The sequence below is a fragment of the Thermobia domestica genome, chromosome 9, assembly GCF_964235325.1.
Source record: "Thermobia domestica chromosome 9, izTheDome1.hap1.1, whole genome shotgun sequence".
Classification (NCBI taxonomy): domain Eukaryota; kingdom Metazoa; phylum Arthropoda; class Insecta; order Zygentoma; family Lepismatidae; genus Thermobia; species Thermobia domestica.
This window is the reverse complement of record NC_137462.1, coordinates 129,214,841-129,229,422: the sequence shown is the minus strand read 5'-3', so window position 1 is coordinate 129,229,422 and position 14,582 is coordinate 129,214,841. Positions and strand designations below refer to the sequence as shown.

Sequence of the window (14,582 nt, the reverse complement as noted above, 5' to 3'; positions counted from 1 at the left end):
GGCCGTAATTGAGTTCAGACTTAGTTTTCATTGCAGTGGTCTTCTTTTTAGCTGCTACAATTCGTTTTAGTGTCCTCCGGTCCCTATCTGACAGGATTGTCTCTAGAATACTATTATGCTTTGCAGACGTCGTTTTCCCTTGAATTGTGTATGCCCTCGTTACATTGGACATAGTGCCTTTCGCTACCTCCACAATGTTCGCATCTGTTGCCACTGAAGCTCCAATCAGACGGGCACCAACGATCATGCCTCTTTGGGAGTCTGTCAGGTAGCCCATTTTACCGCACCACTTTCACACCACGACACTCACAGGTGAACTGGTTGCTGCTGAGGGAAGAGGAACGTGCACATGACACATTGAAAACAAAAAACGATCGGCAACCGCAACATGTGTTGTACAGTGGAGGGCCAAACTTACGTGTCCTGTGTAAAGTGTTTTTAGATTTTTTGTGTATCTCCTACATATATAAACACAACTTCCGTTCTCCTTAGATATTATCAAGCACACAAATGGGCAAATTATTTATTTCTTAACGGTAAATTTTCAAAATTTTGCTAGATACAGACGACCAACTTTGGAAGTTAATCGATTAATAAATTGACGTTTCTGAACTTCAACACTGTCAATTTAGAATATTCGGTTATTTTTTATTGTATTATTAGATATTTACTATATTAGAATAGGAATATCCGGTTATTTTTCGGGGAATGTCCGGAAATCTTATTCTCAATCGAATAGTAATTTTTAAGAAACTTCTATTTGTGAAGATGGGATTCATGTAATGAATTAATAATCACGGAAATGAGTGTTCATTAAGGTGCCATTTAACGCAAAGCTAGCTTGTAAGTATAAGTTAGGTCTCGTTGGCATTTGTTTCTCGCTGACTTCTTTGCGAAGCTAACTTACCTGCTTCTATAGACAGAACCCTGTTTGTGCATACTGGCTGCTCTCCTGAACCGAAATAAATGCAAAATTATTTTCTGTTTAGAAACGTATATATTTCTGGTGGTACATCCACATATAACATAGAGAAAGATGCATCGATTTCGATTAGTCTTTTCTCGTTCAAAAGAGTGTACGTTTGTAATGATTCGAAATAAATATCATTATGATAGGTTCACTTAGAATCTTTGTACCTAAAGCTCAAAACACTCCAATGGGTGAATCGTGAAAACCATGATTAACAAACAGTATTTCTATGTTCACATATAACTTTAACCCACGTGTACGTGCACCAATGTTGGTTATTCTTTATTCTCTCTTTGTTGAAAAGAGTAAACATTTCTAGTGACATCACATAAACTTCACTAGGATCTAACGAGAGAGCCAAATTACGAGACACTTTAAGCGGCATAGTGTAAAAACTCTCTCGTTCCCCCTGAGGTGGGCATATATATATGTATGTATGTATATACTATTTTTCAGTTTAGTTTAATTTGACTAAATATTTTGTTCACAACGAAACAATAAAGTGCATTATGAAATTATTTTTCTTTCAGAATTGTGGTGTCACTATATCATCAGCATTCCACCATTGGCCACCAAATTATTCAAAATTGTGGGAATATTCGGGTGCATATAGCCTAGCAAAGATTGTCTTCCAATTACGTAAGGTTGTTGAGCTATAGAGATTTTACCTTATCCATAGCTGTCTAATACGTAGATTAGATAGATGAAACAGTGACGTTATATTGAAAATTGAACAAGGATGCCAAGGTGGTGTCACTTGTAACCTAAAAAGGGACATTCCATTTCATACTAAAAAGCCTTATGCCACATGTTACAGTAAAGTGAAAGTTATCATTTCTTTCTTCTGAACTAATAGCTTACAATCATGTACTTTTTTTTAAAAAAATTGAACTCCCTTAAGTGATTTAAAAAAATGCTAGAATATCTCAAAAATCTACAAATAACTTTATCATAGTGCAAGGTTACTTACTTGAGATACATTAATGCCCTCTGCAACAAAGGAGCTAGGACAACTTCTTGATACAGATGATTCCGTTGATGCAGAGCGCTCTTCCAACCGGATACCATTTATATGTTGATGCAAGAATCCACAAAGAATGCCTACAAACGCCAGAAATTCATGCATCTTCATTCTCTACAACGTTTGTCAATTTCAAGCTCTTCAAATATAATAATTTTTAGCTAATAATGATGCAGTAAAAGTATTACACACACACACACACACACACACACACACACATATATATATATATATATATATATATATATATATATATATATATATATATATATATATATATATATATATATATATATATATATATATATATTGCTATCTTCTCTCAACCAATAGAAAATATTACCCATTACGTTCAACCTCATTTCCAAGTATTGTAATATCTATAATTTGGCATACACATGCAAGTGTTCAGTGATTCACTTCGTATCACAGTAATGCACTCACTCTAACCATATTGTATTGTAAAGATAGACAGTAGTTTTGGTGGTAATTGCTTATTTGATGTTTGTTTCTATACTCAAGTAATCATCCTTATATATTTTTTAATTAGCAGAATAGAGTACTTATGCCATATTTATAGTATTTTTCTTGAAACTAATTTGCAATAGTAAGTGCTTAATGTTAGTGATTTCCATAATAATCCGAATTCTATTAAGTTTCGTCCCTATTATCAGCGACTGAAATAGTAACCTATGTTGTAGATCTAAAGTAGGAGAAATTATTACAAATTTATATGTCGTTAATATTCACAATGGATAATTATTTTATGATAAGAAAAAGTGAAAAATTGATCTTAATTTTTGGTTACTAATATCCTAAAATTATTTTCCATGTACTTGACTGGATTTTTCTTTATCATTACTTAACCATCTTCCAAATCACATGACCATGTTAAGTCAAAACTGGAAGTATGTATCCTTATTGGGGATTGAACTAGTACCATGCATATCTTGAGTCCGCAAATTTTACTGCCGCATAAAACGGAGATTTAGTCCACTTCCTTTTGAGAAGGCGACAATGTCATTTGTTTTGAAAATACTCGCAAACGTGGTTTGTGCTTGTGCATAACTTTCTGTTGCAAAATAGTTCAAATAATTTTGATCATCATCAATACATTCTCCTTTTACTACCTTCTCTTTTAAGCGCTTACCAAGAATTACTTCTACACCATTATGACCACCCTTTTCATTACTTGAGGAAACATTCTACATCCTTCGCTGTTCAACAACGCATTACATTCACATTTAACTTCACAAACTCCAATCAAATCTAAATTATTTTGTCTCATTTTCCCTTTAGGATTTTCTAATTTATATTCTTGTAACATGGCACGTATGTTGTATGTTCCTATCCCAAACCTTTTGCTCTTCCATGTCTTTCTTTCTCTATCTATCTTCCTCACATTGTTACTTTGAGGGTATGGTGGCAGGAAAGAAAGGGAGAGGGCGAAGGAAACTACAGTTAATGGACAATGTTAAAACAGAAAAATCGTACGTGAAGACGAAGAGGTTAGTGGAAAACCGTGGAAAATGGAAGCTTCTCAGCTGCAACAAGTGACCTGCCAATAATGACAGAATATCTATTATGATGATATTTCCACAAACGTAAATTTAGTTACGAGACCTACAGTAAAGACTAGCATATTTTTTCTGGATAAAGATCTTCAAGGGATATATACTCTTGGACCGAATATGTCGAACTCATTCTTTTCAAAACTCATTCTGCGAATATATTTCACACTCCAGAAACAAACATTTTCTTTAAAAATTCTAATAGTCTTTTTCTATTATGACGTTTCATAAGGGTAGATTTAATCTCTGAATGAGATTTATGGGCAAGTTTTACAAAAATGGCTGTGGATATTTACGTTATACTGTAAGTCATAACAAAATGAGAGTAATATCTCTGTAGTATGGCATGATTTAATTTATGAAGTGAAAGAGAGAGAATGTTCAGTGGGATGGCCTGTAGTTTTTACGAGTAGTATGTGTGTCAGCGTTACGAGTATTTTTTGTGTCACTGTTGGGTATATGTGTTATATCGTCAGAGGAAGATAAACAACTATAGGCACTATCAGATACCTAACAATTTATTTTTATTTTATGTACCCAGTACCAAATGAATAAATAATTTCTTCAACAGAATAAAATTGATCTATATATATACTAGCATCAATTATCCGCTTCGCTGGGTTAAATTAAGAAAATATGTCTCCTTAGTCAGTCACTTTTTACTATTACTAAAGCTCTCCTTGATATTAGTCATTTTCGATGATTTTTATATATCCTCTCTCCTTCTCATGTTGCGGTCCACGGCATCGGAAGTGTCACCTCAGCGATCCCGAAAATTATGAATTTGACACTGATATTGGTAATTTTGATTATATATATATATGTTGGGTTCTGCGATAATGAGCCTTAGTGCATGGAATGAGGTTTGAGTAATACAGGGTGCGGCACGTAAAACCGGCCCGTAAAGTGAACACATAAAATGAAATGTAATGTATTGAATATAATTAACTACAACACATAAATGAAATGTGATGTATTGAATATGACTACTCACCTTCACAGCAGGTGCTGAAAGTGTCCTCCGCCCACTTCAACACACATTTGGGCACGATTGAGGAGATTCATATATACCCTTGTCAGTTCTTGTGTTGTAATGCTATTGGTGACATCCTGGATCCTGGTCTTGAGTTCTTCAATTGTGTGTGGATTTGTTTCGTATACTCTTCCCTTTAACAGTCCCCATAAGTAAAAGTCACACGTGGACAAATCTGGTGACCGAGGAGGCCACAAGCCTTTGCTGATTGTCCTCTCTGGTGTAAACATCTCATGCACAAGGGACAATAATGCAGCTGATGTGTGGCATGTTGCACCGTCCTGCTGAAAGTAACATAACTGACTTACGTGCCTGCTGCAGGTCACGTAAGTCGACCCGACCTCGACACGCCATCTCTTGGTAGGAAGGTAGATTATTTAAGCCAAAAACACAATATACCAGAATATTACGACGGGCCGGTTTTACGTGCCGCACCCTATACTTTAGGGCGGAAAGTATTTTAGTGTCAGATCTGTATCAGAAAAAGAGATAGAGAGAAGAAGTGAGAATGGTTGGTAAGAGTGTCAACAAGAAAAGTTAGTTAGAGTTATATATTTTAGAATTTAAAATAAGAAATTTATAGAAATTTGAGAATTATATGTAATAAGATTGTAGAAAAGAGATAGCATCGATTGTGGTTGGAATAAAGACTATCTGGAGAAGTTTGTGGTTAGTTGATATATATAGTTTGATGTATACTTAGTTACTTAGTTTTAAAGGAAGTTGTGTTGGTTGGTAACAATTGAGTTGATTTTAGTTTAGCGTCCCTTTCAGCAGCGAGGCTATATGAGACATGGACCTACTGATTAACGTGGAATCCGAACCACATGAGCTCCCGCCGGGAATCGAACCCGGGTCTCCCACGCCGAAGGCGCGTACGCTAACCGCTTAGCCACGGAGGAGCTCTGGTTGGTAACAAAACGTTAAATAAATATAATATTCTTTTCAAGATAAAAAATAGTTTAACAATATATATACCCTCCCACAATTTTTGCTTGGCTCAATTTGGATTTAAATGGCATCAGAAGTGTCACCTTTCATCTCAGCGACCTCAAAAATTATAGATTCGACACTAATATTGGTCATTCTTGATCGTTTGTAAATGTCTTTCCCCTCCTTTAAGTTACATCGTCAAAGTGATATAACAAAAATCATCTCATATTCCAATGACACTTAATAACTCTTGAGCCACCAGACCTATCAAACTTTAAACATAGATAAGGTTAAGACCTGGGATGTTTTCGTTATTTCACTTTTGCGGTGGAACCTAGGGGAGGGAAAGGGGGAGATATATGTAAAAAGAATAAAAATAAAAGTCACCGACTTTGTGACTTCCTCACGTTTTAACCAAAGGACAGATCTTAATTAAATTTTCAATATGGATGAAGTTCGGACTTGGGGTGGGTTTTATCATATCACTTAGACGGCACACCTTAGGGGAGGGGACAAATATATAAAAAATAAATAAAACTTAATAACTCTTGAATCACCCAACCGATTTTCATCAAATTTTCAACATAGATGACGTTCGGACTTGTGATAATTTTTATCATTTAAATTTGACGTCGCAACGTAGGGAAGGGGTAGGGGGACGCGGAGATGTAAAAAAATAAATAAAAATCGAAGTCACTGTCTATGCGACTTCACTCTTGAACAATCTGACCGATCGCGATCAAATTTTCAACATAGGTGAGGTTCGGGCCTGGGATGGTATTTATTTATTCACTTTGACGATACGGGAGGAGGTTAGGATACGAGGAGCATTCAATAAGTAAAGAGACAAATTGCTATAGCTCAATAAAGATTTATTTCAATCTTTCAAAACTAAGGCTATTTTTCAATATAATCACCCTTTACAGTTATGCATTTGTCCCATCTTTCTTGCAGCTTCCTAATTCCCTTGGCGAAGAAATCTTTCGATTTACCCCAAAGCCACCTTTGCACCGCTGCCTTAACTTCCTCATTGTTAGCAAATCTATTTCCACGTAGGGCGTCTCTGAGTGGTCCAAACAGGTAAAAATCAGATGGGGCGAGGTCTGGGCTGTAGGCAGGATGAGGTAAGACTTCCCAACCCAATTCTTGAAGCTTATCTCGGGTCAGCTGGGCTGTATGTGGGCTGGCGTTATCGTGCTGAAGAATGCCTCCTTTTGACAAGAGTCCACGGCGTTTGCTCCTGATAGCTGGTTTAACTTTGTGTTCTAGCATCTCAGAATAGTATAGGCTATTGATAGTTCGCTGATCTTCAAGGAAATCGCAATAGATTGGACCCTGTGAGTCCCAAAAGATGATCAGCAGCACTTTACCAGCGGAAGGTTGAACCTTGAATTTTTTGCGAACTGGAGAGCAAGTGTGTTTCCACTCCATACCTTGCCTTTTGGTCTCAGGGTCGTAGTGATGGATCCAGGCCTCGCCGCAAGTCACTATTCTTTCAAAAAAAGCGTCTCCTTCAATCAAACTTCGTTGCGTTAAGGCTTGACAAATGGAAAGCCTTGATTCTTTATGAGCGTCAGTAAGCTGTCTGGGAACCCATCTGGCACACGTTTTTCTGTACTTTAAAATGTTCCTAATGACATTGTGAACAGTTCCAACACTTACTTGAACTTCCTCAGCTATCATTTCAACAGTAATTCTTCTGTTATCACGAATAAGTCCAACGATTGTGATAGCTGCTGGTCATGATCCTCAAACAATGATTTCACTGTTTTGCAGCGAGACAGGTTGCCAAATCATCTTGGTAGATGCCATCACCATCAGGGAACAATATTTGGGCCATGGGTAGAACCTAGTCCCCCAAAATAGCCTCATACTCCTTAGCATCCATCATTCCATGCAAGGCTATGATGGGACCTGCAGAAAACCACGATATCACTCCCATGCTGTAACAGAACCACCCGATGCTTTACAATTGGGAGCAGACAGCCTGTATCATAGGCCTGCGACGGTGTTCTCCATACGTAAACACGACTGGTTGTTGGAAACAAGGTGAATGTCGATTCATCGGACCACATTACGTGTTTCCACTACTCATGAGTCCACGCCTTGTGGTCCTTGTACCACTGGTTACGCCTCTTCGCATTTACTGCTGTGAACAGGGGTTTGGCGATAGAGGCCCTGCCATGAATTTTCATTTTATGAAGTTCCCATCGCACTGTTTTCAATGAAACCGGATTCTGTAGGCCAGAATTCAGTTCAGATGTAATTTTTATTGCAGTGGTCTCCTTTTTAGGTGCTACAATCCGCTTTAATACCCTCCGGTCCCTATCTGACAGGATTGTCTCTCGACCACTTTGCAGGTGTCGTTTGATCATGAATGGGGTATTCCCTCGTGACATTGAATACAGTGTCTTTCGATACTCCCACAATGTTCGCCTCTGTTGCCAATGAAGCTCCAACCGGACGGGCACCAACGATCATGCCCCTTTGGAAGTCTGTCAGGTCGCCCATTTTACTGCACCACTTTCACAGCACGACACTCACGGGTAAACTGGTTACTGCTGATTGAAGAGGAAGGTGCACATGACACATTGAAAACAAAAAACGATCGGCAACCACAACACGTGTTGTACAGTGGAGGGCCAAGCTTACGTGTCCTCTATGAAGTGTTTTTAGATTTTTTGTCTTTTCCCTATATATATATATATATCGTAACCAGGTCAGATAACAAAAAGACGGATAAGATGAAGTTTTATAATTACTAACTTACTGACCCACTTATACCATTAGAAACATACTCTTATACTGAAACAAAATCTGCTTTTATTTATGTTTTCTACCTATAAGTATAGAGTTTATAAATATTTGTTATGTGTTGCACTGTATGCTTAAAATATATATATATATATATATATATATATATATATATTACAAAAGAATGAAATCCAATTATTAAAATATTGTACATATTTTGCCAAGCTTTTTTAAATGTTTAACTTAATTGTGGGAAACGTAAAATGTATAAGTATTTCATACTTGTAGTATGTAGTATGAAATAGTATACGATTTTAAAATAAACAAAATATTAAAGTAAAACTTAGACTTTATTCCTAATGATTTAAATCTATTTTACTGTTCGTTGATAAATGATTACACATATGTGAAAAGGTGGATCGTAAGCAGATCTTTGTAACCGGGCCGGATATTCGAGTGTCGAATAGTCGAGAACTCACTGTATATATATATATATATATATATATATATATATATATATATATATATATATATATATATATATATATCCCGTCTTCGTACAACATTATTGTTAAACATAAATTACTAGAATCGAGGAGGATATGACCAAGACATGTTCTGTCAGCTGAAATTTGACTGCATTTTTATGACTAAGATCGTTGCTAATACTGACGTAACGTGTTCATTTAATTATACAGATTTTGAGCATAATGACATAAAGTGGGACACGATCTTGAGGAAACAAGAAAAAATATTGGGGATCAATTAGATAACAAAATCAAAACGTATGATGTTATAGATGAAATATATGGATATCTTCAGTCATGAGTACATTTCAGTTAACAGGTAAGTTTTCAGATATTATTTTGCAGAGCATAACGAAAGCACCGAGGTTAGTACTGCAACTTCATGAACATGTGTTACGGTTAACGCAAATTAACTTAACAAAATATTTTTAGACATTTTAGCTAGCAAATATTCCAAGGAAGTATAATAAGAAGAATATTGTGATTTATTACAGATCTAGGTGACATAACTTACGTATTAGTTATACTTTAATTTTTTGCGGCTTATTAAGCACTTCTTTAATAACATCTTAAATGCTCCTCAATATTCAAGGAGGATATCGAGGTGCATAGATCCAAGTTTAAAGCATGATGAAGTACAAACAGATAAACTGGATACGTAGTTCAAAAATCTAGGTATACTATTATTTATTAACTAACTTTATGACTAATGAAACCCAGAGGTTTCAATGTCGCGTTCACGAAAACTCTCCACTGACTTTTGCCTTTAGCTAACTGGATCCAGTTTCTACTTTGTATACCTATTTCTGCAATATTCATCTTAATATTGTCTTCTCATTTGCGCCTAGGTCTTCCTTGTATGTACTAAATTAATGAAGTAAAATTTCACTGACATTACTCTGTGGAATTTTCATACATAGAGATACGTGGAGTTCTCGGACACCCTGTAGATTTCATGCAAACACTTGTCCAGATCCTTGAATTTGGTTAAAATTCTGTCGTTTCCTCCAACGTTCTAGTTCCATCAATTAATCTTATAATAATTTCGTTTCATTAGTCACAATATCCTTTGGCTTACAACACATAATTTTGGTAATTAAAATGAAAAAATCATTTATTTTATTATTGTTATAATAACATATCACAATTTTGCCCAATTACCTAACATTCGCCTACTTAAGAACAATATACCCTACATCTCGTTCTTTTCGAAAGTTGTACTGACTGTAGAAAGGTTTGTCACCTCCAACATGTAAGGTATTTCTTCAACAGGCAACAGTAATGAGTTTAAAAAGAAGAAAGAAAGAAATCAATCAATATTTGCATTCAATGAAGCTTTGCAAGTTCTCTCTTTCAATTTCAGTAAACATAACGTGTTTCGTAATATTGATATTTGTCAGAATAATAGAGTAAAAATGTTCCTTTGCAAGTTTGTGTAAGCTACCTAAGGTGAGAGGAGGAAAGTAATTTTCCTCTGAAACTTATGTTAAATATGACGTTTAACTTCTTTGGTATCTTTGAGAACGGTCTAGGGTGAAAGAAGTAAATTTATTTGAATTACAATAAAGGTAGATTCCACGATTATTATTCGATATTCATGTAACGTGAAAGTTCTATTTATTTATTCATTTTGTTCGGGGAACGACTTAAAAATTTTACATATTGCTTGGGGGTCAAACCAAACCGGGACAAGGAGGTGAACACGACCTATCTCAAGAATCAATACATTATTTTTTTTTAATTGGGTTTTCATATAACATCGTCAGAGCCTTTTGTTAGGTAACATAAATATGGTCTTTCTTTGGGGACACAAATTAGTAAAATGGAATAAACTCTCTCTTTTAATGTTATGAAAATATAACTTTTTCAAGAAAAAACATAAAAGATTTTTATTTACTTTCTCATAAAGATTTTCAAGTTTCATTTCAGGTCTAAGAATTTTTCATTTTTTTTTTCTGAGCTGAAATCGATGAAAAGTAAATCTGTTTCGCTTGTACTGTACAAATCCGCTATTAATATGTTTCATACACAGTGTTAATAGGTTATCAGTTATTGTCAAACATTTACTGTATACTACAAGAGATTAAGGGAATATCTATAAATTTAGTTTGAGGAAGTTCCTCTATGTATAATTATATTTTCTCATATCTGCATTTTTAACCATGGTACAAAACATGACTACAATTATTATAAATAGACTATTAAAAATTTCATTCTACTGTAATTTAGTGACAACAATTATCGTCAATCGTTGTTTGCATATGCACTACTTCCTTCCACCCACTTCTAAATTATCTATCTCATTTAATGCTCGATACTTCCCAAATTGTTTTAAAAAATAACTCTTATAAAACAAACCTTTTAGCAACCATCGATGGGAGCGGCATTGTCCTGTTTTACAGATCTCATTCAGACGAGATTGTGTAGTAGAGGACAGCTTATACTAAAATAATTAAACTTGTATTTTACCTATGTTTCCATTTATTGCAGCTGATATTAGGTGGTTACAAAGTTAGTTAGTTTAGAGTATAGTCTTCCTTTTTTTAGCACTAAAGCTATATGATACATTGTCCTGCAACATAACAAAGGATCTGAACTACATAAGTATACCTGCTGGGAATCGAATCAATGTCTTCCGTACCAGAGACGCATAAGCAAACCATATACTCACAAGGACACAATCCGATGCAAGGTAGTGGTTCGAAGTCCGCGTTAGCATTGGGTACTATCCTGTCATTCACAACCACGTAATACACCAAAAATCGATTCAACTATATCAATTCCTTTAATAATTGTCTATGTATATTTTAAACATGTTGATGTTAGAAGGTTACGATAAGAAAGTACACAGAGGTTCATGACACAAGCTTGCAGAAACTATTTACTATTTCTATATTCAATCGAGAAGATATAGTCTACTTAAGTTCAGATTTGTAGTTTTGTTCCTTTGGCTATTAGCTCTTATAGTGGAAATGATTATTATTGGTTTGAGTAAAGAAAAACTGCTAAAAGTAAACAAAAAAATACATTGATGTGGTTTCTCCTTAGATTTATGGTAGATAGACGAGATATTTCTAACGATAAATTGTATACAGCTGAAGCAGATGCATGCCCAGAAACTTTTGTACGAGAGTTGAAAGTCGAAAGATTTTCGATGTCCGGTTCGAGCAGAACACATCTCAATGTGATCCTGGTGCAGACATAACACGAGTTTTTGTAAGAATATTATTAAAAAGATAGTTACGAAGTTTTGTGGACTTCCGCCCATTCATGCACATCTGAGTTACAGTGTTCTCGTCTCAGTGAAGAAATGGAATGCAAATGAGAAACTAACTGTAATCATAATTTGCCAAAGCATTGAGAACTTTGCAGTTGATTTTGATGAAGGCCAAAGCAAAGAGAGACGTTCTACAACGTATCATAAGATATACGACTAACGCTGAAACAGCGCTGGATCTCCAGAAGGCATTGTCAAACACAAACCCATGGACTGTGTCGCGAAATTTTACAATTGAGAAACAAATTTTATTCAATCCAAATAGCTCAAAGTCTAGAGTTTATGACATGTTTTCATTAGCGTGAAGGCTTTCATAATAACAATTTAAAAATGATCAGTACAGGTATCGGCACCAAAATACTTAGTTGTAATTCTATATAACGTAAGTGTGTTGTGATGTTGTGAATATTCGGCGAAGTTTGTCGTCAGTTAGAAACCTTTAGAAGGCGTTGGGGTAACGCTCTTCCTGTTTTAAGTCGTTATGAATTCCTAATGTGCTACACAGTTTCTATTATCATAAATGTAAATTACTAACGTCTTAATCATTTTTTTGCAATCAACTTGTAAATTTCGATCTCTTCTAAAATACATAACTTTTCTTTTTTAACCATTTCATACGTTCTCAAAATCAATAAATTGTTGATTTACTGTATCGAATGAATACATTCTGGTGCCTTTTCTAATATCAATGTGAAGTTCATTATCTGATTCAATACTATTCTATTTTAATATGAAGCTACATTGGTAATCTCATATTAATTCGTCTCCATATCGGTTTAGCCGTGAGAGAAGAAGATTCTTTTTGGGTAAAAGCAAACAATTTAGGACATTGAAGGGCAAAAATCATAATGCTTCCACCATAACGTGCTATACATCAATAGAAAGAGAATGAAGTGTAGTTACATGGTTTGCAGAATTTGTTATGAAATTGTTGTTTATTTTAAAGTAATCAGCTTCTTTGTAACAGAAAGTGTATTAATGTGCTGTTGTGAAATGAAAGGGAAGTGCATAGTTTAGTTATTGTTCCACTGAGCATCTTTGCAATACTTTCACCATTCTTCATAGAAATGCCGTCTATGGAACGTTACCTTCCAGGCCAAAACAGAAATTTTCAGCTCTATGTGTTTAGGCATCGCTACTAGCAGTGAAATCGAGAAGACCCGTGGTGTTAGGTTACGTACGTCACGGAAAAGGGGGTTAAGTTTATCCTGTACAATGAAAAGCGCGTGGACAACTTTCATTCGTTAAATTATTCAAATAGATCATACCTTCTAACAGTAGGAATTTACCGCAAACGTTCAACAATTTAAGATCTTGCTGGAATTGCCCATTAAAAAATACACCTGTGGACAGACAGAGCGAGCCAACATTTTAAGAATCGGAAATCCATTGTCTATCTAAAGCTATTAAATGAAATTGTACCAACAGAGTGGTACTTTCACGAAAGCTATCATGGTAGATGGGCACATGATGGAGTTGGAGCAAAGATGAAAAGAGAAGTTTGGTTCCGTGCTCTTCAAGGTAAAATAATAATGAAAAACGCTAGTGATTTCCATTCCAAAGCTCTCAAAAATACCCAGCAAATTGAATACTTTTTTATATTGCATCAAGACACAGCCAACTGCGACTTTTCCTTTGTTATACACTTCATGGACGTGAACTTACAGCAACTAAAAACAATCAAGTCCCCAAGATATGTTGTTCCTGCTAAAAGGTTTGTTGCTGTGATATATGAAACACAAGTGCCGATCTTGAAAAACTCGTACCAATTGCACATTGCAATTTACAGCACCAGTGAAAGTGATACATATTCAGATCGAGATGAACCTGAGAAAAATATTTCGCAAAGTGTCAGAGACAAATTGCTTCCCTCCCAAAATGTTGACATCAAAATCGGAAGTTATGTTGCAGTGGTGTATGTAGTCGGACTGAGACATAAAACATGTGGGACACGTAACTGCTGTCGAAAGTGATGGAATGCACCGAGTGAAATACATGCGTGAAAGTGATCAGGGAAAAGACGCATTCTTTTGTCATCCACGTGTAGATGACTTTGATTCTGTGGAACGAAATCACATCCAGAAAATTCTTCCAAAACCCCGTGAGAAACGAGATCGCTACACTTTTGCCCACGAGTACCTGAAGGACTTGAACATTATTAATTAAAGTGCACACTTACATTTGTATGCACATTTTTATATTTTTCACACTATGTTGAATTTTACGATGTCTGCTACTTCCAAACGACTGTGCATTATCATCAACAAGGCTTTCCAATCGATCTCTCTTCGAGACTTTCAATTTTGAGTATCCACTCCACAATTGTTTCTTCTAGTCAAAGTGCACGCTGTTACGTACGTCACGAAATATGTGCGTACGTCACGCTAGTTATGATTTTTTTGCTAAGATACCGATGCATAGAAAACTCCGGTTACAATGCAGAAATAGCATACCAGTAGTCACCTATACACGCAATTTTCTTCGAGCATACACATG

At 35.5% G+C, this 14,582-nt stretch overlaps 1 protein-coding gene across 1 annotated transcript in view; it reads right to left on the bottom strand.

Moving 5' to 3' along the window:
* Positions 1–2,123, bottom strand: part of LOC145694118 (uncharacterized) — a 66,637-nt gene extending 64,514 nt beyond the window's left edge. The window contains exon 1 of the mRNA XM_081770238.1: positions 1,941–2,123. Coding sequence (XP_081626364.1) covers positions 1,941–2,102 — 162 coding nt within the window. The 5' untranslated portion in view covers positions 2,103–2,123. The remainder of the gene's footprint in view (positions 1–1,940) is intronic.
* Positions 2,124–14,582: the final 12,459 nt, after the last annotated feature.